This window comes from Pelophylax lessonae, assembly GCF_965119305.1.
Source record: "Pelophylax lessonae genome assembly, chromosome: 12".
Taxonomy (NCBI): Eukaryota; Metazoa; Chordata; class Amphibia; order Anura; family Ranidae; genus Pelophylax; species Pelophylax lessonae.
The window spans coordinates 55,960,076-55,987,657 of NC_138779.1; the positions used below are offsets into that span (position 1 = coordinate 55,960,076).

At 44.9% G+C, this 27,582-nt stretch overlaps 1 protein-coding gene across 1 annotated transcript in view; it reads left to right on the forward strand.

The window, feature by feature from the left end:
- The window catches only part of UBASH3B (ubiquitin associated and SH3 domain containing B), a 169,364-nt gene that overhangs the window by 132,677 nt on the left and 9,105 nt on the right, over positions 1-27,582 (forward strand). Inside the window, exons 4-10 of the mRNA XM_082274417.1 lie at positions 6,326-6,524; positions 8,881-9,050; positions 11,103-11,311; positions 12,937-13,069; positions 17,408-17,528; positions 22,251-22,373; positions 24,615-24,707. Coding sequence (XP_082130543.1) covers positions 6,326-6,524; positions 8,881-9,050; positions 11,103-11,311; positions 12,937-13,069; positions 17,408-17,528; positions 22,251-22,373; positions 24,615-24,707 — 1,048 coding nt within the window. The remainder of the gene's footprint in view (positions 1-6,325; positions 6,525-8,880; positions 9,051-11,102; positions 11,312-12,936; positions 13,070-17,407; positions 17,529-22,250; positions 22,374-24,614; positions 24,708-27,582) is intronic.

A 27,582-nucleotide genomic window follows, 5' to 3' on the forward strand; every position in this document is an offset into this window, starting at 1 on the left:
TGACTGCATATTTTCATAAATCCTTCACCTTTATATTGTAGCCCAACAATAGATTGTGAGATGAAGCCACTTCCATGGAGATTCATATTGTACAATCTCCCCGGCTCCTACAGACAAGACAATATAAAATGGTACATATGGTAGATGTCTGTACCGTGTAAGATAAATGTAGATTGGGCCATATAGTTGTGGTGTGTGGGTGGCGTTTGATGTGGCCTTGCAGCTTTGGTTTCTGATTTGGGTAAATGGCGCGCTTTGACCTTTCTGTGCATTTCCGCAGAAATAAACAAAAGGTTGGTTGGCTTTGAAGCACAAAGTGAGGGTTGGTTTCCATGAGATCTTTCAGGCTGGGGGTGTTACTAGAGGGGGGGAACTAAGTGTAAAACTCTTCTGGGTCCGGGGAGGGGGGGTTGTTGGGGGGCCTCTCCTCCGTTTTGCCAGTTGTGTGGTCAGGTTACTTTCTGTACAGTATAAGTAAGAAGTGAGCCCAGAGCCCCCGTGTGGTCGCCCCTAGGTACAGCATGGGTGGAAAGTGGTCACTTCTAAGCTCCAGCTTAGCAGAGCGCCCTAAGCGCCCGGTCACATAGACTGCGGCTTTGAATCGCACATCTGTGCGGCTTCATGCACAAAGGTCTATTCAAGTCGTACTGGAAATAACCAAAAGTAGTGCATGTGCTACTTTTTCTTATTGGTGCAAAGTTGGCATCGCATCGATTTGAACATGGCCATAACTGGCATTTAGGATGCCACTTGTCTTGCGATTTGATCTGTCAAATCGCATGACAAGTCACTCACTGTGAACGGGGGCTCAGTGACACAATTCTTTTCTTAGAACCAGAAGGGAGGGAGTGCGGCTATTTATCAGTGTGCTCTATGAGATGCCCATCTATCCAGGCCGGGTGCACACTGTGCGGATGCGGCTCACAGCAGGGGTTCGGTGTGTCTCTGTTTCAGAGACTAACACGGCCCGACTATTTTGGGCATCATCTTGCTCTTTCCTCCCCAGCCTGACTGTGTCTGGCCCCGACCTTTCATCAATAGATTTAAAAATCTTCCAATCATGGAGGCTCCGCATTACTCGTGAGCGAAACCAAGGGTGGTCTGCATTAGGGATCGACCGATTATCAGCAAAGCTGCTATATATTGAGGGCCGATCTGCACTTTCCCCGATCTATCGGAATCGGCCCCTGAGGTTACCGATATTGCCGATATTTCGGGAAAGTGCTGTACCGGAGTGATGCCTGCAGCTAGAGGCCTCGCCCCAGTACCGGCATTCATAGCCAACAGTCGGCTGTCTTGTAATGACAACCGATGTTGCTGAGAAGCCACTCGGCTTTCATTACAAGGAGCGGGAGGGGATGTCCCCCCCCCTTCCCGCCGCCTGTCATGGCTCGCCCGGGTCTCCCATCACTGAGAGACCCAGGCAACCATCCTGCACGGCCGCCAAAGACCCGATCATAGCCGCATTCGGTTCTGATCGGGTCTCCATGTAAAAATCATGACATCACTTCCAGGTACTCGGCACTAGGGATGATCGAACAGTTCGGGTCGACCATCAGTTCGACCCGAACATTGACTGTTCGAAGTTCGGCCGAATTCCGAACTTTTTGCTTAAAAAGTTCGGAATTCGGCAACCAGAACCGACCAAAATGCAATGGGACAGGAACTGGGCTTTAAAAGCCCGTGGTTGGACCAGAACCATCAGTAAAAGCAAATTGAGGGGGCAGGAGAATGCTAGGAATGTGATTGGAGTGACTAGGGGGTCCAGAGGCCAATCATTAGTAAATACGCCCCCCAGTATATAAGATAGCCCCGCCAAATCTCTACCATTTTAATACAGGGATGTGGAAGAGAGTGGAAGCAGTTCTGTTACTTCTGCTCTCAAAGTGTTATTTAGCAATTATTAGTGTGAGGAAAGGGATATCTAGTGTAGTTAGGGTACTATTTTCGACTATAGTTAGATTTAACAATCTAGTTTCTGTAGGGAAAGTGTTAAGTGTAAGGGGACCGTAGTGTAGTGTAGGGTTAACTGACTCTGACTACTATGGCACGGTGACAAAACCCTTCCATGTCAGGGTGACCGCTATAGAGAAAAGATTGTTTCTCTTAGAACACTTATAGAACCGGATAGTGGCTTCACCCCTGTCATCCTGCTTTTTGGGGCATTTTTTGGGGGTCTTTGGAGGCAGGCATGACATCTGAACTTCTGTGTAGGGGTATATATACACACATACTTATATGTATTTATATATACACATACACATATATATGTGCCCATATGGCTTCTCTGCTATAACACCTATATATGTGTGTATGTGTATAAATACATATAAGTGTGTGTGTATATATACCCCTATACAGAAGTTCAGATGTTATGCCTGCCTCCAAAGACCCCCAAAAAAGGCCCAAAAAAAATGCCTGCAACAACACACCTGGTCGTTTTTTTGTTTTTTTTTGGCGCAGGCATTTTTTTGGGCATTTTTTGGGGGTCTTTGGAGGCAGGCAAAACATCTGAACTTCTGTATAGGGGTATATATACACACACACTTATATGTATTTATACACATATAGGTGTTATAGCAGAGAAGCCATATGGGTGTTAATTATTTCATTAGCGCAAGCATAGTGTTCTGCTACTTTCACACCTATATATGTGTATGTGTATATATACATACATGTGTGTGTGTATATATACCCCTACACAGAAGTTCTGATCTTATGCCTGCCTCCAAAGACCCCCAAAAAATGCCCAAAAAAACGCTTGCTATAAAACCGGCAAGATGTGAAAATAGCGGAGCCACTATCCTGTTCTATTGCAATTCTAATACAAACAAACTTTTTTTTTTCTGGTCCTGGACATGCTACAGAGCTGAAACTTCACAGGTACACCTTTTAGACCCCCCAGACACTAAATCCAAAGAAATCTCTTTTTTTTTTTATTTCAATATTTTTTTCAATAATTGGCTCTCTATCAAAAATGACAATTTTTAAGAACTTTTTTTTGGGTGATTAATAGTCCCTGGGGCATGACCCAGAACCCTAGGCACTTTTTAGGGGCATTTATTGGGTTTTAGGGCTTCAAAATTGTGTTTTTGATTACCGAAGTTCGGGTCCCATTGATTTCAATGGGGTTCTGAAATCTGGGCCGAACTTTCAGGAAGTTCGGGTGTTCTGGTCGAACCGAACTTTTGAAAAGTTTTGATCATCCCTACTCGGCACCAGATTCAAAAAAATTACAGCATTCAAAACAGCCAAACTTGGGGTTTTTAATGCTTTTAAGTGCAGAGGAGGGGTTTGGGGTCTTTAAGATCCCGAGATCCCTCCACAAGAGTACCTGTCAAGAAAAAAAAAAAAAAATGTTTTAAACATACGAAAATATCGGCGCATATCGGCCGATACCGATATGCATTGGCCAAAATATCAGTATAGGCAACAAATAAACGATATCGGTCGATCACTAGTCTGCATGCTAATGCAGGCTGAATGGGAACACTCATTCCTCCATATGTGGCCATTAAGGCATTTTAGTATTTGCATAACTCCTCCCAAGAACCAGCCAGCTACTTGCATCAGGACTGAGAGGAGTACTGAGGCAGTGTGCTGGGATGTTTTCAGGAAGTTGTGTACAGCAACCTGCTGGCTCCTCCCACCAAGCCTTGATCTGCCTGCATTGCATAGAGAAGCACAGAGACTCAGGGATGATGTCATTGGCTTAAAATAAGGTGTATAAAGAAAAAATGATATATTGTGTTGAGGAACCAGAGAAGCAAAATATAAGCAGAATAAACATTGGCTTCAATACCTTGGGAGGAAAGGTAGAGATGGGTTTGTAGGAGAGGAGGGGGAGTGTATCTTTTATGGTTGTAGGGGGGAGGGGGGCGCCGTGTTCAGTGTGAGGTTTGTGCTGACTAATAATGAAATGGACGGTTCCTGCAGCAAGGAGGTGGCTTCATGTGATGTGTATATCAGGGTCAGTGACATGACAGGCTCTCTTTAGTAGCCTTTAATGGTTTCCGCAGTGGCAGCAGTTATCTTCTCTGTACTTCCCCTTCTCTCTTCCCTATTTCCGCTAGTAAATTCAACCTCCCTTAAAGTGACACTGATATCCTTATTCTCCTAATATAAGGCAGGCACATCCACTTCCTAATGGCCCTGCAATCTAAGAATTGTTTCTTACTGTGTTTTCTGCCTCCTTGTAACATCTTCCATAAACTCCATGACCTCTCCTTTTCTCTCTCCTTTTCATTTGAGTAGAAGGAACAAGGAAGGTTTTCAGGAAGCTTTGTACAGCACCCTCCTGGCCCCTCCCACCAGTCATGATCTGCAGGCGTTACATAGAGAAGCACAGAGACCATTAGCCCATACCGCCCAAGATTTTGAGATGGGAATGAGGGATGCCCATTAGCAAAAGTATGTGGGTATTGGACCCCCTGCCACGCCCCCTTAAAGAAGAATTGTACAAAAAAAATGATTCATTAAAGCGGTGTTCCAGCTGGGGAAAAGAAAAATGAAAAGTCAGCAGCTACAAATACTGTAGCTGCCGACTTTTAATATATAGACACCCCTGTCCAGGGAGCCTGTGATGTCCGCACCCCAGCCAATTTTTCGGATCAGCTGCCAGGTGCTGCCGCCGCTATTGGTTCTAATGCTGGCCATACACTGTATGAAAAATAGTTCAAACTCATTTTCGAAAAATGAACACTCGACCATGAGGCAGTGGCGGCTGGTGCTCAAAATTTTTTTTTTTGGGGGGGGGGGGGGGGGCGCAAACAGAAAAATGTAATAGGCATTGCTTTGCAGCAAAATACACTGTAAATATTTGCGTGACTTTGAGGTCGCAAAAGTGTGAAAGGGGCCTTCAATAAATAAGGTATAGCATGCCCCCTTTCCATGCAGAGTGACCAGCATGCCCCCTTTCAATGCAGAGTGACCAGCATGCCCCCTTTCAATGCAGAGTGACCAGCGTGCCCCCTTCAATGCAGAGAGACCAGCATGCCCCCTTTCAATGCAGAGAGACCAGCGTGCCCCCTTTCAATGCAGAGAGACCAGCATGCCCCCTTTCAATGCAGAGAGACCAGTGTGCCCCCTTTCAATGCAGAGAGACCAGCATGCCCCCTTTCAATGCAGTGACCAGTGTACATGCCCCCTTTCAATGCAGTGACCAGTGTACATGCCCCCTTTCAATGCAGTGACCAGCGTACATGCCCCCTTTCAATGCAGAGACCAGCGTACATGCCCCCTTTCAATGCAGTGACCAGCGTACATGCCCCCTTTCAATGCAGTGACCAGCGTACATGCCCCCTTTCGATGCAGTGACCAGCGTGTCCCCCGGCGGCGCGTCTCCACTCTCCTCGAGTCCTCCCGCTCCCGCCTCCTCCTCGGCCAATGGCATGGGGTTTGCCCTGCGGCCAATCAGGAAGCCGGTATTAGACCGGCTTCCTGATTGGCCAGGAGGAGGATCGGTGTGACAATAGCAAATTTTCATTCGCTATTGTCACACAATGGGTGGGCTTGGGACGCACTGTTCTGCGCCCCGGGACCACCCTTTGCATCACCCTATTAGAGCCTCTGGCTCTAATCAGGTGATTTAAAAAAAAAAAACATTAAGCTCCATGCGTCCGGCGCCCCTGCATGCAGATTAGGGGGCCGGACGCATGGATGGGGGGCGGCGCCCCTGCGCCCTCAATACACCGGCCGCCACTGCCGTGAGAGCAAACGACCGTGCCATCATGACCGATAAATCAATTCAATAGACTTAAATGAATCCTTTTTTGTTCGTTTTTTTGTCACATATGCCTAGTGCTAGCAGTTTGGACAAGAAACACATTAATCTTTCAATTTATCATTCATTCAGCAGAAAATCTTAAATTTTGTCCTTTGTTTTTTGCCTCAAAAATGTCACAACCCATTACCAATTTGTGCCCATTAACTGGCCTGAAAAAAACAAAGAATTGTCCAAATGACCAAATTTCATAGATTTTTCGTATAGTGTATGGCGAGCATTAGGGAAACAGGAAGTGAAGCCTTTTGGCTTCGCAGCCGGTTTCCTACTGCGCATGCCCGAAGTGCACTGTGCATTCTAATTGGCTTGGCAGTGAGGGAAGGAGGAAGTGGGGGGGCAAACTTCTGAGGGATGGAGCTGTCTCCCAGAAGTGGGGAAGGGTACCTGTCAAAAGCACCGGGATGACTTTTATAGGGATGTTTCTGATGGTCTCTTGTGATTGTTGTCTCCGCTCTCTGCATCCAATCATATCTGTCCAGCAGAGGGAAGTGTATGATGAAGTCAGTCTCTGACCTCTCCCCCTCACTATTCCCCCCCCTACAGTGTGAAGATAAAAACGTTGACGCCTTATGCGAAGCATTACAGACCACGGTCACCCAGTGGAAAACCAAATTCCCCAACCCCCTCCCCCTGCAGCTCTACACGTCTTCCAATTTCATCGGGCTCTTCGTGAGCGACGAGTGCGCCGAGATTCTGAAGAAATTTGCGGCAGATTTTGCTGAAGAGGCCTTGATCAAAACAGGTGAGGAGTGTGCTGAGAATAACGTTAAATCCGCTTTTATGTGCTAACGCCAATACAGTACTTCATGAATGCAATCCCACAATACACAGCATAGAGGAAAATCTCCACCTTCTATTATTACTAATGCATCTATGAGCTCCAGTCCAGTGACTGTGTCTAGGCTAAGATGATGTCATCAATCTGCTGCAGCCAGGAGGAAGCATTTCCTCAGTCTCCCCTCCCCCCAGTGATCAGACTGTGCATTGTAACAAGTCACTAGGCAAGGAGTCGCAGCAGGGGCTGCTCTGTGTCAGACATTTTGTAAACACAAGAACTGCACATGCAGCAGGATTTACTTGATTGTATCATCTCCGAGCCGGCATCTCAGTTCAGGAAGTAGATGGGACCTTAGGTGATGCCTGAACAAAGATGTCTCCATTTTTCTGGAGAGAAAATCAGATGAAGGCATCACCAGGGGGAGTATTGTTACATCACGTAATAAACACCTGGCAGGGTGGCACTCACAAGGACCGGTTCACTCCACTATACTGCAGTAATATGCAGCAATGCACATGGGATGCATTGGTGTGCTGCGCTGCCATTCATTGTCAAAGAGGTGGGTTGGGGAATGGGACCAGATTTCATGTTACACCCTAACTACAGGTATACATCATGAAACATGGTCAGAAAGGTGGAGTATGCCTTTAACACACAAACGGCACCACAATGGACTGCCCTGCTGTGAATGGGCCCCTAAGGGCCACTGTGGTGTTTTACTGCCCCCCCCCCCCAACAGATTTAAATGGCAATTATATTTTGGTATATAGCAGTGAGTGTCAGCATGATGCATATTTGATTAAAACAATATATATATATATATATATATATATATATATATATAAGCACATTTTTTTTGTTAACCTCAGAGTGAACAGGATGTAGTTAGTCTCATTGTAGGGCAGCTGCTCTGTAGTGTTGGGATAAAAGAAGATACCGATGAGCAGATTCGTGACAAGGGGTGGGCAGGAGGGGCGGCGTGATGGTATCATGTGAGATGGGGGGGAGCTGCATGAAGAGTATTTACTTACAAGTTGGCAGGACTAGTGACAGCAGCTTCAGAGTAACACACATTTGTGCAGAATTTGAGAGTATTTGTGCTAGGAGGGGGAAGAGAGAAGAGGCTTAGTGCTAGGAGGGGGTTGAAGGGGGAATGGGGGGCGGATTTGTACTGGGAAGAGGAAAATTTGGGAGTGGTAGGGGAGTATGATTTATTTTAGAAGGCAAAATTTGGGAGAGGGGGGATTTAGGAGGGGGCTTTGTACTAGGAGGGGGATTTGGGAGGGGGCTTTGTACTATGAGGGGGCTTTGTACTAGGAGGGGGGATTTAGGAGGGGGCTTTGTACTTGGAGGGGGGATTTGGGAGGGGGCTTTGTACTAGGAGGGGGGATTTGGAAGGGGGCTTTGCACCAGGAGGGGGCCTGGTACTAGGAGGGGGATTTGTACTGGGGGGGGGGGGGTTGGGAGGGGGATTTGTACTAGGAGGGGAGATTTCAGAGGGGGACTGTACTAGGGGGTGGGGATTTGTACTAGTAGGTGGGATTTGGGAGGGGGATTGTTCTAGGAGGGGGCTTTGTAGTAGAAGAGGGGTTTTGGGAGGGGGATTTGTACTCAGAGGGGTACTTTGAGTTATGAAGGGGGATTTGTGCTTGTAGGGATAACTTGGGGGGGGGGGTGTGCTAGGAGGGGACATTTTGGGGGGGAGTATTTGTGCTAGGAGGGGATATTTGGAGAGGGGAGAGGATGTGTGTTAGGAGGGCAGATGGTAGAGGCAAAGATTTGTCCTGGGTTGGAGTTTCAGCACAGTGGGGGGCAGGGGCGAGTTGTACTGGAAGAGGGTTTTTTTTTTTTAAGGTGAATTTTGGCTGGATAGGGGAAGATATGCTTGGGGATAGGAGAGCAGATTAGTTCCCAATTTTTTGGGGGGAGCGGCAGGGATTTTTTCTGACACACAATGCTCATACATTTAGGGGGGTGGGGGGGGGGGGCACCATTTGACATCTTTGCCCTGGGCACTAGACTCTGCGGATGAGTAAAGTATATATAGAGTATACCTCTGCCGGAGAGATCACACTGATGGCTTATTCACACATATTTTGAATGGGCTCCAATGCATTGCAGCAGCAGAATGAAGAGCACAGCAATCAGTTTCCTCTACGTCGGTGTACTGTACGCACGTTTTACCGCGCATTACCGCAACCCAATGTAAATCTGGTCCGAGTATTTTATATTTCTATCCAGCTATTACAAAAAAAAAAAGACTGTGGTAAATGAATAGGAAGACGTGTCTGGTGTGACTCTTGTGTGTCCTTTATTTCAGACGTGCGGGTGGAGCCGCACAAGAAGCAGCTACATGTGACACTGGCATATCACTTCCAGGCCAATCACCTGCCAACGCTGGAAAAGCTGGCCAATAACATCGACATAAACCTGGGCTGTGATTGGGTGGCTTCCATATTTTCCCGGGACATCCGATACGTCAATCATGAGGTAATGGCTCTGCCCTAATGATAAGTTTTGTGTGCCGTTTACACGTTACAACCTGATTGTACAATTTCCGTTATGGTTGCCATACACACTTCCATATAGGAGCGATTAGGTTTCCGATTGATCTCTTCCGATATGAATAGTTGATCTATTGTCAACAACCCATTCGATCGACAGGGAAGTGAATTTCAGTGGATAGTTAAAATACAATTGTAGCTTACATGTATAAATGATCAATCATATCTCTGTTCCACCATACAGCCTCATAATCTTATCCACTGAAATACAATCAGATTCATCAACAAAGTATCCCCATGCTGCCATCAATGCAGAATGGCTGATAGTTTTCCACCCTGACTCAGTTTTATCAAATTTCATCTACAATCCCAATTCCAAAAAAGTTTGGGAGGCTGTGTAAAATCTACATAAAAACAGAATTCAAACATTTGCAAATCTCATAGGCCCATATTTTATTCACAATAGACAATAGAAAACATCTCAAATGTATAAACTGAGAAAATGTACCATTTGAAGAAATAAATCAGCTAATTTTGAAATCAATGGCAGCAACAAGTCTCAAAAAAGTTGCTTTTAACACCACTTTATAAACATTTGGTAGCTAAGAAGACCAGTTGCTGGAGTTTTGGGAGAGGAATGTTGCCCCATTCTTGTCTGATATAGGATTCTAACTGCTCAATAGTCCGGAATCTTCTGTGACATATTTTTCATTTCAATATGCGCTAAATATTTTGATTTGGTGAAAGGTCTGGACTGCAGGCAGGCCAGTTAAGCCCTCGGATTCTTCCACTACGAAGCCATGCTGTTTTCATAGATGCAGTAAGAGATTTAGCATTGTCCTTCTGAAATATGCAAGGCCTTCCCCTAAAAAAGATGTCCTCTAGATGGGAGAAGATGCTGCTCTAAAACCTGCATACTGTATATCTTTCAGCATTGAAGGTGCCTTTTCAGATGTGAAAGCTGCCCATTCCATATGCACTAATGCACCCCCAATACCATCAGAGATACAGGCCCTCTTTAGTCCGAAAGAGGCGGCCCATGGTTTTCAAAAATAATTCATCTGATCACAGAACAGTTCTCCACTTTGTAACAGACCATTTTAAATGAGCTGTTACAAAGTGGGGAACTGTTCTGTGGTCAGAAAAGAAGGCAGTGTTTCTGGATCATGTTCCGATATGGCTTCTTCTCTGCATGATAGAGCTTTACCTTGTATTTTTAGATGGCACAGCTAACTGTGTTCACCGACAGTGGTTTTTGGAAGTATTCCTGAGCCTATGCATTGATGTTCATCACAGAACCATGACTGTTTTTAATGCAGTGCCAACAGAGGGCCTCCAGGGCATCCAATATTGGGTTTCGCTGGTTTTCCTTTGTGCACAGAGATTTCTCCACATTCTTAGAATCTTTTGATATTATGTACTGTAGATGATGATAAATTTGAAGTCTTTGCAATTTTACATTGCGGAACATTATTCTAAAATTGTTCAAACATTTTTAGATGCAGCTTTTCACAGATTGGTGAACCTCTGCCCATCTTTACTTTTGAGACACTGACTCTCCAAGATGCTCTTTTTATACCCAATCATGTTACTGACCTTGCCAATAAACCTAATTAGTTGCAAACTATTCTTCCTTGTTAATTCGGCTTACTTTACAGCTTTTTGTTGCCTTGTCCCAACTTTTTTGAGATGTGTTGCTGCCCTCAATTTCTACCTTATTTTTTGCTTAAATTTTTCTTTAAATTCATCAAAATGTAATAGGGAACAAACTTAAACCTCAATACATTCAGTTTGCATCCAGTCACTCGGGCCCTTGCAGCACATACCGTAGTTGTCCTGGATCTGAAGGAGAGATTGTACAATCAGTTTGTCGTGTGTGGCCACCTGGACCTCTATGCCTACAAGAGAATTACTGGTAAACATTGAGAAGTTATTCCAGAGTCATGTGACTACGGAGGCCAGGGGTGCGCCCTCCAGCACCATCACCTAACACCCAATAAGTATGGTAATCTTTGTCTTATGTCTGTGTCCCCCTCAGACCCTGCAGGTCTTGTACCCCTATATACCGCAAAACGATGACGAGCTGGAACTGGTACCCGGGGATTTCATTTTCATGTCACCGGTGGAGCAGACCAACACCAGTGAAGGTTGGCTGTACGGGTCATCGCTGGCTACTGGATGCTCCGGCCTCCTACCGGAAAACTACGTCACCAAAGCGGATGAGTGCGGCAGCTGGGTGTTTCATGGGTGAGTGTCCACATGGGGCGCCCCTCAACCTGGTGAGACTTGGATAATGGATGTGTGGGCAGAGTGTTGGACCCATCACAGGGTAGGATAGGAATGTAGATCCAAATTTTAGAGGCAGCCAAAATATCCCTACGGGTCCTCGGAGAAGGCCAAAGATTGGAAGTCCAGGAAGTCTTCAAGAGAAATCCAACACGTTTCGGGGGCTCAAAACTTCCCCTGTAGAAATAATAGAATACGGCATGAAAAAGGCGGGTTTTAGGATGGCTTATTACATAATGTAGATACACAGGGGGAGATTTACTAAAACTGGGAAGTGCAAAATCTGGTGCGGCTGTGCATGGTAGCCAATCGGCTTCTAATGTCAGCTTGTTCAAGTAATCTTTGACAATAAAACCTGGAAGCTGATTGGTTTCTATGCAGAGCTGCACCAGAGTTTTCACTCTCCTGTTTTAGTAAATCAACCTCAATGTCCTATAAAGATTATTATATCATCATCCAGCCCTTTCCTCCCCAGCCTGACTGTCCCTTGCCCCGCCTCTTCCATTAATTGGATTCCAGTTCTTTCAATCGTAGAGGCTCAGCATCACTTGTGGGCATTACCATGCAAATGCAGTCATCAAAGGAATGCCTTCTCTTCTAGTCTAACACCCACTTACTAAGGCATTGTAATGTATACATAACTCCTTCCACTGCTTCCATCAGGGCTGAGGGCTCTGCAGAGGAGTCCTGAGACAGGGTGCTGTGATGTGTCCAGGAAGTTATGTACAGCACCCCACCGGCCCTCCCACCAGCCATGATCTGCCTGCATTGCATAGAGATGCACAAAGACCCAGTGATGACATCGGATCTAAAATAAGATATGTAATAAAAAAGGAAAGGTCTTTTTCATAAGATATGTAGTGAAAAAGGAAGGGTCTTATTTAAAAATGTAATCGGCATGTTAATGAGGGAGGGGGAGGACCCAGGGAAGGCAACACTAGATTGTATGTTCAACAGCGAGTGATGGGGCCGCTCTTCTGTGCTGCTAATGGATGAATTAAATGAACCAATTTTCTGAACCTGCAGTGATTTCTGTTTGTTCCTCATCCTGTGGCACAGGATGGTGGCGGGGTTCAGTCTCCCCATTATCTGCATGGAGTTTGTATCTTGTGAGAGTTCCTTACCTCTATGTTGTCTGGTCTCCTCCCACAAATGAAAAACTTAGGACAGCCTAATTGGCATGTGATGAACTATATTCCAAGCCGATATGACCGGTCCTATGCCAACGGAGGGGGACTCGGGCACTGAGACGGCTTTTGAATTCTGCAAGAGAAACAGCACAGCCATATTGCTTTTTAGTGTGTCCAGAGGAATAGGGGGACCCCAATACTATGAAATTGCTTTCTAACCCCCTTTGTGCCATTCATTCACTCCTTTGCTCATCTCCAGTGATGAGCTTGCTAATTCACCAACCATTACGGGCACTGCCACCACCTGCCTAATCTGAAATTTCAGCTGGTGTGTACAGGGCATGATTGGTGCCAGCAGTGCAACTTGTGCAAGATGGCCCAGTGTGTGTGTGTGTGTGTATATAGATATAGTATATATATGCGTGTGCCTTGCTATAACAGTGCCATCTCTTGCAGGTCGTACTCCCTCCTTAACACATCAGATGCCGCCTCTTATTCCCTCAGCGATGGGCTCCTGGATAGAAGAGTGCCGGATGACCAGGGCCTGGTGGACACGGCCTCGCTCACCATTATCTGTCAGCCTATGCAGGTGAGTATTGCCATCCATGTACAAAGAGAAAATGACTCCTGCGCTTAAGGGGTGGCCTTGCGGCTGGTATCCGGAAAATGCCATTCAGGTCAAATTGTAGTAAATTCAGGCTGTGCTGCCACTCTCAACGGGTCGTGGTAACCCAAAGAAGATACTGGAAAAGAGAAATGGACAGAGGGCGCACCAGCCTAGCGCATTATCTTTAAAACAATTTATTGTAATAGACATGTATACACATTATACTCACAAAACGATTATAAAACACGGGCAATAAGCAATGAGGGACCACCAGAGGTCTCCACTGGGCATCCTCATCTGCCGCAGGCCGTGGAAGGATGTAGACCTCCAAAAAAACGCTTACGTGTTTCGGGGGGTGTTCTCCCTTCATCAGAGCTCTGGGCAGCTGAGGATGCCCAGTGGAGACCCCTGGTGGTCCCTCATTGCTTATTGCCCGTGTTTCATAATCGTTTTGTGAGTATAATGTGTATACATGTCTATTACAATAAATTGTTTTAAAGATAATGCGCTAGGCTGGTGCGCCCTCTGTCCCTTTCTCTTTTCGAGTATTGCCATCCATCTGCCCAACATGGGCTCTTCTGGAAGTGTAAACTTACTCCTGATCAGAAAATCTGATTTGTTGCTGGTGTGTGAGAGATAACTCAGCTCAGTGATGTTTTTGCTGCTTAACTTTTATATGAGCTTAGAAGAATGTCTGCCCACCAATATGTAGATTAAACATGGCCATTGGGGGCAGGGTCTGATCACTGTAATAGCCTGAAGGCCTGTATCTTAAAGTGTTACTAAACCCACACCAGTAAAATCTGTACTGTAAATGCAGTAAAGCATGCTTGTTATACTCACTGTGGAACCTAAAGGGGTTAGTCCTCCTCATTGTGTAAAAAGGCTGTTTGATCCTGTCTTCTCTGATCCTCTCCTCTTTCCACTGTCCCCAATATATTTCCTGATAATACAGAGCTAGGGGACAGGCTGCACATGCTCAGTCCATGTGTATTGCTATTTTTGTTTTTGAGGGAGGGTGCATGTGATCAGCACATGGCCAATCAGCACTGTCCAGATCAGATCAGGGGTCCTGTATCCTGAAAGGACAGTCAGTGCAGAATGCAAACTCCTCCTACAAGCTTTACCCAGACACTGATAGAATTCACAAGACTGTTATATACTGCTTGTGAGAAAAGGTATTTAGCAGTTTATATTTACTAAAAGAATTGCATTTCCATGTTCTGTGTAGTGTGGGAGACCAGATATAGTGAATGCAGAGTCCTGGGGAGACCAGATATAGTGAATGCAGGCTCCTGGGGAGACCAGATATAGTGAATGCAGGCTCCTGGGGAGACCAGATATAGTGAATGCATGCTCCTGGGGAGACCAGATATAGAGAATGCAGAGTCCTGGGGAGACCAGATATAGTGAATGCAGGCTCCTGGCGAGACCAGATATAGTGAATGCAGGCTCCTGGTGAGACCAGATATAGTGAATGCAGGCTCCTGGGGAGACCAGATATAGTGAATGCAGGCTCCTGGGGAGACCAGATATAGTGAATGCAGGCTCCTGGGGAGACCAGATATAGTGAATGCAGGCTCCTGGGGAGTCCAGATATAGTGAATGCAGGCTCCTGGGGAGACCAGATATAGTGAATGCAGGCTCCTGGCGAGACCAGATATAGTGAATGCAGGCTCCTGGGGAGACCAGATATAGTGAATGCAGGCTCCTGGTGAGACCAGATATAGAGAATGCAGAGTCCTGGGGAGACCAGATATAGTCAATGCAGAGTCCTGGGGAGACCAGATATAGAGAATGCAGAGTCCTGGGGAGACCAGATATAGTGAATGCAGAGTCCTGGGGAGACCAGATATAGTGAATGCAGGCTCCTGGGGAGACCAGATATAGTGAATGCAGGCTCCTGCGGAGACCAGATATAGTGAATGCAGGCTCCTGGGTTTAGTAACACTTTAAGGATTGTAGTTTAAATCAAAATGATTACAAAGTCTAAAGGGGAATTGGTTAAATGGTTAAATCTAAAGGTAAGGTGAAAGTGGACCCCCCCCCCCCCCTCACTTTAAGTTGCAACTTGCATCTCATTCTTAAAAGGCCATGGCTTACTTTTTTTTTTTTTAATGGTGCTGCATCATCATCCTCATCCTTTATTCAGCCAGCTGGGCATCAGATCTGTTGTCATATTTATCCTGTGTCAAAGGATGACGGGTACAACCTTCAAGGCGTGCTGGCAATGGCGGCCTCCATATATCTGATCTGACACATGAACTTTAAGGGGCTTATTGGCTATTTAACAAGCCATTTGTAGAACTCTGCACCATCATTAAATATATGTGAAACCAGCGGATGGAGAGTTCCCAGGTTCAGAATTAGTTGTGAACTGGAAGTGACCCCCCCAGCACTTCTCCCACCCAGTTCTGCTTCTCATTTATCATCATGCAAAAATGGAAAGTATCAGCTTTTTCTGTGACTTATCCAGTGGCACCGGTCCCTATGTCCTGGTCCTATTCAGGGACTTGTGTCTTCTCTCTGCTTATGTCACCTTGCAGCAGTTGGAATTTTTATAAATGTAACATGAAATTCTAGAGCGGATTGTTGTTACTCTGCGGTATTTGCTGGCCCTGCTCTGATTATTGGCCGCTTGCTGCCACCTAGTGGACTCTTTTGGTTTTGCAGCATGCCAGATATTAAAGGCCAACTCCAGCCAAAACATTTTTTTTATTAGTGAGTGTTGGGTAGACCTGGGTTTTGATTTCTATGTCAATATTTCGGAGTTTCAACGTATTTGTTGTTCTGGTGACCACATAGCAAGCAAAAGAAAATCTTCCCAAAAGGGATGCAGATGACAATGACAAACAGACAATAGGCTTTAACTTTCTCCATCCAAAAAAAAAAAAAACAGAAACAAAAAAACAAAAAAAAAAAACACAAAAAAAACAATGCACATATGTAGAATGTGAAAAAACTGTAAGATTAGGTGATTCCACCTGTCTGACTTGTTTTTTAAAGATCATGGAACTATATATAACTATATATACAATCTGGAGGACTAAAAACAAACATTTCTGACCATTACATGAGCTGAATGTTTGATTTTATTTATTTTTTTTTTACATTAAAATGGTAGTAAACTAAAAAAAAAAAATTCCCCTTTAAGGTAAAGGCAATCAGGTATCCCAGTCTTAGTCCGTAGGGTTCAATATTGAGTTGGTTCACCCTGTGCATTGCATACTAGAACAATATGAAAGACTTGCCTTGAAACAAAGCCTTCCAGCATTGTGCCATCACCACTGCAGAGGCTTCCATTTTCTTCCGGTCTTCCTTCCAGGTTCGCGGACTGCAGCCGCTTGAATGGCCGAGCCACAATAACTACATGGGAGTCACGGCCGCAGCACAGAGCTCTGAAGGAATGTCACGGGTACGCCGTTCCTTCAGAGCACTAATTCTGCTGCTCACTAGAATATCTCCTAAACTGTTCATGTTTCGGGGATATTCATTTAACTTACGGTAAGTCTTATTATAAGCTTACCTGTAGGTAAAAATAAAAAAAAATAAAAATATTTTGCTACCACTTTAAGGGAAATCACATTTGCTCAGCAAGGAAGGCTCCTTGGTTCTTGTTCAGGCACTTCCTTTTGTGGAATGACAACACTCTGTCCCTGTATCCCAAATGTGCTCCTGTGTTGTCACCCTATTCAATTGGCTTTAATGGGGGAGTACAAACGACTGTTTCCTAACTTCTTGTTGCCGGCTGCACACATATATGTGGAGTTTTCTAGAGGTGGGCCTTATTCCCTGCTGCCACATATACACATCGCTGTGTTGTGCTTGTAGGATGTCAATTTAGGTGCATCCAGCACTGTAAATGCACAATTGCTGACAGCTCCTGGTCACAGAGTGCTTCCCCTATGGCCCAAATGAGCCCCTTGCCTTTTTAGGTATTCTTCAGGAGTTGGAAACACCAGAGGTGCTACATTGGCTCCCTGACCATGTGATCACTGTGATTGGCCAATGGGGGCTAATCCTTCCAGTTACTGATCTTCGCGTTATGACTGGGAGCTTTCAATGACAGTGCAGTCACGGGTCACGCTCATTTGTGTTGGGCCAATCACAGGGATCACATGATTGGGAAGCTTATGTATTGCCTCCTGTGTTACAAACTCTTAAAGGGCCAGCAGTAAGGGGTTCATTTGATTAAAGTAGGTAGGAAGCAAAAATAATGCGCCGGAAGGGGATTTCTCTTTTCTCGTTGTAACAACCATTTTGTTGGCATATGACTAGAAGACTTATTAAATTATGGCTTCTTTTTGGTTCCTTCCTCAGCCGTTGAGGATTAACTCACATGTGGGCCCCAAGAAGCGCTGTCTTTTCGTGTGCCGCCATGGCGAGCGGATGGACGTGGTGTTCGGAAAATACTGGCTGTCGCAGTGCTTTGATGTAAAAGGTGGGTAAATATGTGAGATTTAAAGGGGTCAGGCTTAAAGAGCCGCCGTAAACTGTGTTTTTTTGACAGACTGTTGTAGGGTTCGCAGGGAGCAGTAAGAACCTGGCAGAGCAATACAGCCGGCCTTGCTGAGCTGCCTGCAAGGCTAATTAAAAAAACAAAAGCAAAAAAAACAACCTAATATCTGTATATATATATATATAAAATTGTCAAAAGTATTTGGACGCCTGCCTTTACGCACATATGAACTTTAATGGTATCCCAGTCCTAGCTCCGTAGGGTTCAATATTGAGTTGGCCCACCCTTTGCAGCTATAACAGCTTCAACTCTTCTGGGATGGCTGTCCACAAGGTTTAGGAGTGTGTCTATGGGAATGTTTGACCATTCTTCCACATTTGTGAGGTCAGGCACTGATGTTGGAAGAGAAGGCCTGGCTCGCAGTCTCCACTCCAATTCATCCCAAAGGTGTTTCATCGGGTTGAGGTCAGGACTCTGGGCAGGCCAGTCAAGCTCCTCCAATCCAAACTCGCTCATCCATGTCTTTATGGACCTTGCTTTGTGCACTGGTCCAATCATATGGTTGAGGGGGGATTATGGTGTAGGATTGTTTTTTAGGGGTTGGGCTTGGCCCCTTAGTTCCAGTGAAGGGAACTCTTAAGGTGTCAGCATACCAAGACATTTTGGAGAATTTCATGCTCCCAGCTTTGTGGGAACAGTTTGGGGTTGGCCCTTCTTGTTTCAACATGACTGCATACCCGTGCACAAAGCAAGGTCCATAAAGACATGGATGAGCAAGATTGGGGTGGAGAAACAAGACTGGCCTGCACAGAGTCCTGACCTCAACCCATAGAACACCTTTGGGATGAATTCGGGCAGAGACTATGAGTCAGGCCTTCTTGTCAACATCAGTGCCTGACCTCACAAATGCATTTCTGGAAGAATGGTCAAACATTCCCATAAACACACTCCTAAACCTTGTGGACAGCCTTCCCAGAAGAGTTGAAATTGTTTTATAGCTGCAAAGGGTGGGCCCACTCAATATTGAACCCTACGGACTAAGGCTGGGATGCCATTGAAGTTCATGTGCGTGTAAAGGCAGGCGTCCCACCAATACTTTTGACAGTATAGTGTGTGTGTGTATATATATATCCTTGAAGGATAGTGTGTGAAACAATAGGATGGTGTAGGTGTGGCCTGGGCTCACCGCCCACAGGAGAAGGGATCTCGCATGGAGTCTAGTTGATGCAGCAAAGTGTATTAACATAGTAATGTTGAGAGAGAAAAGCGAACTCTGCAGAAACGGCCACATCGGACCAGAACACTTACAGGCAACCAGCCAGAGCATACGCCGTGCACTGGAGACACCTGACAGCATCCCCCATTTAAGGCAGCTGGAAGGCAGACCAAAAACCAGGCCCAACATATCAGGACTACTAATGGTGCACAGCGGCATTTCCTGCTCTGTCCCTCCCCCACAGGAACATGACCCTATGCTACTCCGACTGTCCCCAGCCAACAGGAGATCTGTCCCTAAACTGCCAACTTGAATATGTGCCAATCTGAAGGGGACAGTCCTTTTTTAAGCACTGCCTACCTCAAAGATGACTGCCAGGTCACCTAGGGCACCAGCATCCAATTGGGGACAACTGCTTCCCTGAAGAGACATACAGAGGCCTAGAAAGGGCCTGGTTCCCCCTTGTCCTCCGTCCTCTCGGTATTGCAGTCTCCGGATAGCACCACCTTTGCAGGGAGGCTGCACAGCCTGCACTGTCCCTGTCTACAAGGGTATCCCACAGTAAGTCCTCATTCACACTGGCACTGTCAAACCTGCATTTATATGCATTTTGTGTGCTAGCAGTCTGTGTTCTGGACATTCTACTGTGAGTGGATACTGCCCTAAAGCCTCTAGGTGTTTCATAGAGTTTAACAGGCTGCCAGCAGTGGGGCTGTGCCCACCACCCCCGCCTAAACATCAAGTGTGCATGGGGTCGAAGAAGAATGAGTTGCTCAAAACTGTCACATTGCAACATTGTATATTAAAACCTTGACATTTAATTAAAAAATAAAAATTACGACCCTATTACACCAATAAAAAACATCCCTTAAATAATTCATATAGTTCTTCAGGGAGCTTATATTATAGGAATATATTTATATTTACGTATATCTAAAGATAGATGGACATATGCAGTATGGTGAAAAACTAAACAGGCTTTTGGCGTAGCAGGCTTGGATGAACCATTGGATTGACATGACAAAGAAGGTACCCCCAATTGTATGGGACTTTGAATGCCACTTAACACTGAAGAGACTATACACATAAGTATTTAAAAAGAATACATTTTATTTATACAAAAACACAGAAAAAAATATGGATATATAACACATGCACATGCCAACCAACCATTGATTGGATATGCAACAATTTAAAATTGCATGCAAAGACAGACCATCCTCAGCACAGAAGACTCATAGGTACAACTGGTGGTGAGAACCGGACAGGACCCTACGCGTTTCGGGTATAAACCCTTCTTCAGGGGTCAACCAGAGTTCAAAACACTGAGTGTGCCTATATAGAGTAAATTTCCTTTTAGTGTTCATAGAAGTACCATTATACTCAAGAAAAACAAAGAGAGACACATTTTCATGTAAAGTAGCATAGTAATTGAGTAATAGTACCTACCAGAGCGAGTCTTCATATGGGAGAGGAATGGCCTGTTAATTAAAATGGTAAGTATACCAAAAGAGGGATACCAAGTCTCCCATAAACCTAATTCGCTGGGTAAAGAGATGAAGAAGGAAAAAACTGGCTCACACCTAGGATGCTCATGGGTGCCACAGTGATCCACTTGGTCCAAAAGACTCCTGCACTAGTTAGTGGGAGCCAGCCCAAGATAAAGCGTCCATAGATGCCGGCGCCTGCGCAGCATTGAGTATACCAGTGCGCAGGTCCCGATTCGGACCAATAGGGTCACTCGCCTCCAAAGCGCAGAATCCGCCCCCAACAGGAAGAGGAAGCTGAACCTGGGCTCCACAGGCACCGACGCAGGAATAGGTCAGAAACCACCGTGTCCGGAAATAGGTGGTGAAGATGGACAATCGGAAGTGACCATGAGTGGGGGCGCCCGGACCAGACCGGCGCCCCCTACCTGCGCCGGGGGGAACCATAGGCAAGGCCCAGCACGACCAGAGAGAAAGAGGAGAGGGGGAATCCTGCCGCCTCTGAGAAAGAATGATTGAAAATAGAGTAATAGAAAAAGGAGAAAGAAAACATGTAGAAAAAGAAGGTGCCATAGAACCTTGATGGGGAAATTGGATAGTTATGTACTGAGCAATCGAGGCCTCAAGGATTTTGGATTCCAGGGCAGTACATGCAATTGAATGCAGGATATGGGGCTGTCTGTCCTATCACCTTGTCCCATCACTTTGTCCGAGGAGTCCTCAGCGTTACAATAGAGGACCATAAGTGCACATCTAAACATAGTATATTTTCTCATTTCTTAACAGCAGGTTGATTATGCGATTTGTATGTTTCATAAAATAAACATTTACCAATATTGAGCTGTACTAGTGAGTGTCTGTCACCATTGTGGCATCCAAGGCGGGGCTCCATGTGGTCCATTGTCTTAAAGTGAATGAGGTCAGGGCACCCAAGAGCAATGATCCATTACCCATTATTTGTATAAGGTTAAGACAACAAAAAAGAGGAGAGTCTAGAAAATCCGCCCATATCTTATATGGTGTACATTGAAGAAAATGATATAACCTAGGTTCAATAAACAGTTATGACTAAGGGTACGGATGCTTATATATCGGATACTAATGATATTACTCTTACTCTAGAATCCCGTTATGGATACCCATAGTGACAGACACTCCGTACAACGATTATAGCACAATGATACATTTAATGGTTACACCATATTTGTCACCATAGCCACCGATCTCTACACGGGACCTTGATGGCAAATTGACCATGCACAATAGGTATCAGAGTCATTTAGAAGTCATATCCAATAATTCCACATTAATAAAGTACTCATGGAAAATCTTATAGTTAAATGACAAAGCAAGATCCCAGAGGACCATATAATGTGTCACCCTATATTAATCCTATTCTATGTGTGTGTATCACAGATGATATGTGAACCTACGTCTGTCAGACACCTCACCATCATTAGACACCACTGTCACCACCTATTCGACAATGACAGCATAATGGTCCAGGAATGTATGCCCCTTATTATATTTATTATTGTTCCCATCCCCCAGAGGAGAAACCCTCTAGGAATGGTTTATAACTGATCATGTCATTGAGACCTGGAGGCGTAGTAGCATCCAGGTCCATGATCCATCGTGTTTCCCTTTGGAGAAGAGTTTTATTCCAATCCCCTCCGTGGGGGTTGGGGTGGACTCTATCCAACACAAAGAATTTTGGTGTGGGAAAGCGGCCTGCGTGCTCATCACGTACATGTCTCCCCAAAGGAAGATCTGGGTTGCATTTACGCATGCTGTTAATATGCCTGTAAATGCGTTTGTGAAAGGGTAATTTGGTTTTTCCAATATAAAAACTCCCACAAGGGCATGAAAGGAAGTATACCACCCCTATAGTTTGACAATTCACAAAGTGGGAAGGTTTAAAGAATTGGATTGACATTTCCATGATTCCAGCGATGAGAATTCTCCTTTTTGTACATGATTCTCCCTCTTTGCTCTCTACAGGCCGCTATGTGCGAACCAACCTGAACATGCCGCAGAGTTTACCGCAAAGGAGCGGCGGCTATCGGGATTTTGAGAAGGACGCTCCCATCACAGTGTTCGGGTGCACGCAAGCCAAGCTGGTCGGTGAGTTGTCTGTTAGAGAAACAAAGTCTTCTCTAAAATATTTTCTAGGAAGTTTTTGTCTCTTTTTTTTCCTTTTAAAGAACAAGAATTTATGTTGCAGAAAAAATGTAAGTTATTTCCTGCTATGTAATTTAAGATGCCCGCACTTGTGTCTTCTCTTCTAAAATAGTTTCTACGGTCTTCTCAGCTGTCCTGTTCACTCCTGGCATTGCTCAGTATTACCCCCAAACCTTCCTCTCCCCCTCTAGATCATGTCCTATGCCTTTTTCCTGTAAGAATTTATCACTCCTTATACTTGATGGCGCAGCGCTCAACCAAAACCTTTAAGCAGAAATAAGAAGCAAAAACAAGGAAAAAAAGAATGTCTAGGGGGACGAACCCCCCCCCCCCCCCATTTGTTCATGTAGGACTTTTAAGGATGTGTATTAGTCAACGAGGCAAAACACGGAACAATTAGATTATCAATTTCACTTTATTACAAATTGCTAAAAGTATTATACAATCTGTCCAAACACCACCACACAAACTTTAAAACTGTCCTACTACACATATAGGGGAAAATATGGTTGTAAATATATAGTAGAAGTTGATCGTAGGAAATTTCAAGTGATCAGTTCCAACGCGTTTCGCAGATTAATTCTGCTTCCTCAGGAAACTTTGATCTCCATCAACTGTAAAAGTATATTGGGAATGGTCACTTGCTGCAGCTCAGATACGGGCACCACAGTAAATGGTCAACCATGCCCCAACCGATAGGTAAGGGGCAGACTGCCAGACAATGGACCATTCAAGAGGGAGGGTTGATTCTGTAATGTCCTATCACAGTCACTGCAATGCTTCAGCGGTGGTCTCCATGTGCTGGCATTTCCCTGTTTACAGTGACTGTGACCTTCTACTGTGGTGCCCATATTTGAGCTGGAGCAATTGACCAGTCCCAATGTACTTTAACAGTTGATGGAGATCAAAGTTCCCTGAGGAAGCAGAACAAAGCTGTGAACGTGTTGGAACTGATCACCAGAAATTTCCATCAATCAACTTCTACTATATATGTACAAACATGTTTTGCTCCACATTTGTAGTGGGATCATTTTAAATTTTATGTGGTGTTTGGACCGATTATTACAAATTGCTAAAAGCATTATACAATCGGTCCAAACACAACAACATAAACTTTAAAATTATCCTGCTACACATGTGGGGCAAAACATGGTTGTATATATATAGTAGAAGTTGATCAATGGAAATTTGTGGTCATCAGTTCCAACACATTTCCCAGATTCGTTCCACTTCCTCAGGGAACTTTGATCTCCATCAACTATAAAAGTACATTGGGATTGGTCACTGGGACTGGGAACTTACTATATATTTACAACCATGTTTTCCCCTACATGTGTAGTAGGACAATTTTAAAGTTTGTGTGGTGGTGTTTGGACTGATTGTACAATACTTTTAGCAATTTGTAATAAAGTGAAATTGATTTTAATCGAATTGTTCCATATTTTCCATATTTTGCCTCGTTGACAAATAGGCCCCTTTTACATGGGCTTTCCGATCAGTCCGCCTGTCAGTTTTTCAGGGTGACCTGATCAGATGCTCCATGCACCCCTAGGGAGCAGCGGATGTGGTCCATGAAATCCAGATGGATCAAAACCCTATTTTCCATCCGTCTGGAGGATCGGATCGGATGAAAACGGACAGGCGGTCTGTTTTCATCCGATCCCTCATAGAGGGGAGTGGGGCTCTGACAGCTCCGTCTCTGCAAAGTAAGCAGAGATGGAGCTGTCATCCACCTGCTCAGCGGAGATCGGCGGATCAATCCCCGCTGAGCAAAATGGAGTCCGCCGGGCGCACCGCCCATGTGAAAAGGCTAGCTGCTCGTAATCCTGTAGTGCTCACTCTTTTTGTTATATTTATTACTCCTTATACACTTTGCCACTTGTGCCAACAGAGATCCCTACTTAGGATTCTGCCTTCCAGTGTGTAATGAAAAATATATACTTTGTATAAGGGATTTGTCTATGGGTTAAGGTATTGCAGTGATTTATAAATGTTGATCATTGAAGATATTGTGTTTTTTTAATTCAGCAGACTGAGATTATCAGTCCCTACCTGCCTTATCCTATATAAAATCTGCAGAACCTGGCACGGTTCTAGGTGTCAATAGAGCCATGATAGCGATGTAGTCCTAGACGAGCTGTATTTGGGGAGGTCAGGGTGACGTTGAAGTTTTGTGTATTGCAGGTCAGGCCTTGCTGGAGAGTAACACGACTGTAGATTTCATATATTGCTCCCCGTCCTTGCGTTGCGTACAGACGGCACACAACATACTGAAAGGTGAGTGGATGTCCTACATTGCCTCTCTTATTTCATGGCAATCGATTTCAGCCCTAAATATTTGGTTGTTTTCTTCTCCCCTTCTTATCGCTAATCTAAAGTGCATCAGATGCAGCAAGCATTTACAGAGCATATGTCTAGTTAAGCAACCATCCTGAGGCATATAAAGAACCCTTCAGATCTATTCTAGGAGTGACCAGAGCTCCTACACAGGGCCTGGCAAAGAGGTGGGCATAAGAGGCAGCTGCCTTGGGAACTTCGACAGCAGGGGGCAGCAAAAGGCCAGGATCTGCAACCTATGCTTCTGCAGTAGTCCACTACCTTACGGTACAAGACTAGGTCCACTTAAAATGCCTCCCTCTCTCTGTACTAAACTACTTTCAGATAGAATTTGAAAGTATACCTATAATGAAAAAAGTTAGATTCAAATTTACCTTCCGCATTGCTGGGCATGACGTCACCGTCACTCCAGAAGATTCCCGGGGAATGCAGAGCAAGTGAAAAGACACTCCAGTCCACTGCAAGAGCTTCACCTTGTTTGAATGGGCTGCCCTACATGCCACAATCGCCCCAAAGAAGCTCCAGAACTTTTTTTGAAGTTGTGCTTGGGGTGTTTTTTGATCACACTTTTTGGTGCATTTGCAGCGCATTTGTCGTACGGAAGACCCACGCATGCTACCCACCATTAACATTTAACGACAATGCAAGTGCACTGTGCATATGCAAAACACGCAGCAAAGCACACGTTTTCTATGCGGTTTGCTGTGCGTTTTAAATTGCGCAGATGTGAATGGAGTCTCATTGTTCTTGCATAAGCACACCAATTTCACTTTCAGGCCCCATTCATGCCTAGTGTAGTGGGAACTCATGTTTTTTGTCTCGTTTTTCCCACGTCACGCATAGGAAAGCCCATTGATTTTAATAAGCTGTCATACACATGGAAAAGTAGCTCATAGGACATTATGGTGTATTGCGGTTCACACTTTTTTCACTTTTTTTGCGTTTGTCGTTTGTTTCTTCACGTGTCAAAATGTGCGTTTACATCTGCATTTGAAGTGCCATTAGGAATTAAATACTTCCCGTCTGCGCTATAGCCAAAAGACGGCTACAGCGTGGACCTTAATTGCCGGGAGAGCCATGTATGTCCTCCGGTGCATGAGCTGCCTGCGTGCTCCCTGCGAAGCGCATGCGGCTCGCTCTGTGATCAGTGAGTTCATGAGACTCCTGAACATGCCGGCCCCTTACCATGTGATCAGCTGTCAGTCAATGACAGCTGATCACATGATGTAAACAGCAGCCGGAGATCAGTTTTGCAGTTCATGAGACTCGGCTGATCACAGACCTGAGTAAGGGGCCGATCCCGGCCCCTTACCACGTGATCAGCTGTCAGCCAATGACAGCTAATCACATGATGTAAACAGCAGCTGGAGATCAGTTGTTTTTTTTCTCCTCACGCTGTCAGCGCCACCAATTTGTGCCCATGAGTGCCACCTATCAGTGCCACCTACCAGTGCCCTTCAGTGCTGCCCATCGGTGCCACCCATCAGTGAAACCTATCAGTGCCCACCAGTGCCACCTTATCAGTGCACATCAGTGTTGCCTATCAGTGCCCATCATGGCAGCCTATCAGTGCCCATCGTTGAAGCCTATCAGTGCTCATCGTTGAAGCCTATCAGTGCTCATCAGTGCAGGCTATCAGTGCCGCCTCATCAGTGCACATCGATGAAGGAGAAAAATTACCTGTTTGCAAAATTTTAAAACAAACTATAAAAACTGTTTTTATTTTTTTCAAAATTTTCGGCCTTTTTTTGTTCAGCAAAAAAAAAAACCCACTAGTGAATAAATACCACCAAAAGAAAGCTCTATTTGTTTGAAAAAAAATTAATCAAATTCCATTTGGGTACAGTGTTGCATGACCGCGCAATTGGCATTCAAAGTGCGATAGCGCTGAAAGCTGAGAATTGGCCTGGGCATGAAGGGGGTTTTAGTGCCCAGTAGGCAAGTGGTTAATGGCACCTAAAGCGAAACTAGTTTTTTTTAGGTGTATAAAGGTGGCCATACACTATACAATTTGATTGCGCAATCTCTGAAGATATACCAAAACTACATATTAGAAGGACATGCCTATCTATCCAGTCAGGCAGGCCCTTGCACTACATAGTTGATAGTAGATCTAAAGGAGATTGTACAATCCGATTGTATAGTGTATGGTGAGCTTTACAAACTCCCAGGACACACTTCTGTTTTCAACTACAACTCTGCTCCACATAGGCAGTTATCTCATCGCTAAGCTCCTCCACACTCTGCCAAATGAACGATCTATGCAGAATGAAAGTAAGGTTGAAAAAAAATGGATGAATTGGTGTACTTGGTGAGAACGGTGATCACTGATTGCATTGTAAAAGCATGAACCTGCTGAGGTAGGTGGTAGGCAGAGGTAGGTGGGTGGGAGCCATCTACTGGAGGAGGTGCAGGGTGTGTGTAATGAGGTCAGCTGGTGAACTACTTCCTTGTACTGGTTCCCCCTGTCCTGAATATAGAATTCAGGGTGGCTAATGGAGGAGTTTTCAGCAGGCCACACAGGCTAAGGTAAGGCCAGGTCTACGACAAATAGAAAACTTTTTTCTTCTCTGCAAAACATGTAAATGAATGGTATATTGGTACATAGGAAATCAGGAATTTAGAAAAAAAAAAGGTGAACATAGTCTTTAACCACTTGCCGACCAGCCGCCGCACTTTTACTGTGGCAGGTCGGCTCTATTACGTGAAACTATGTACCTGTACATCGTATCATATCATTTATTTATTTCAGGTACTTATATAGCACCGCCAATTTACGCAGCACTTTACATATACATTGTACATTCACATCAGT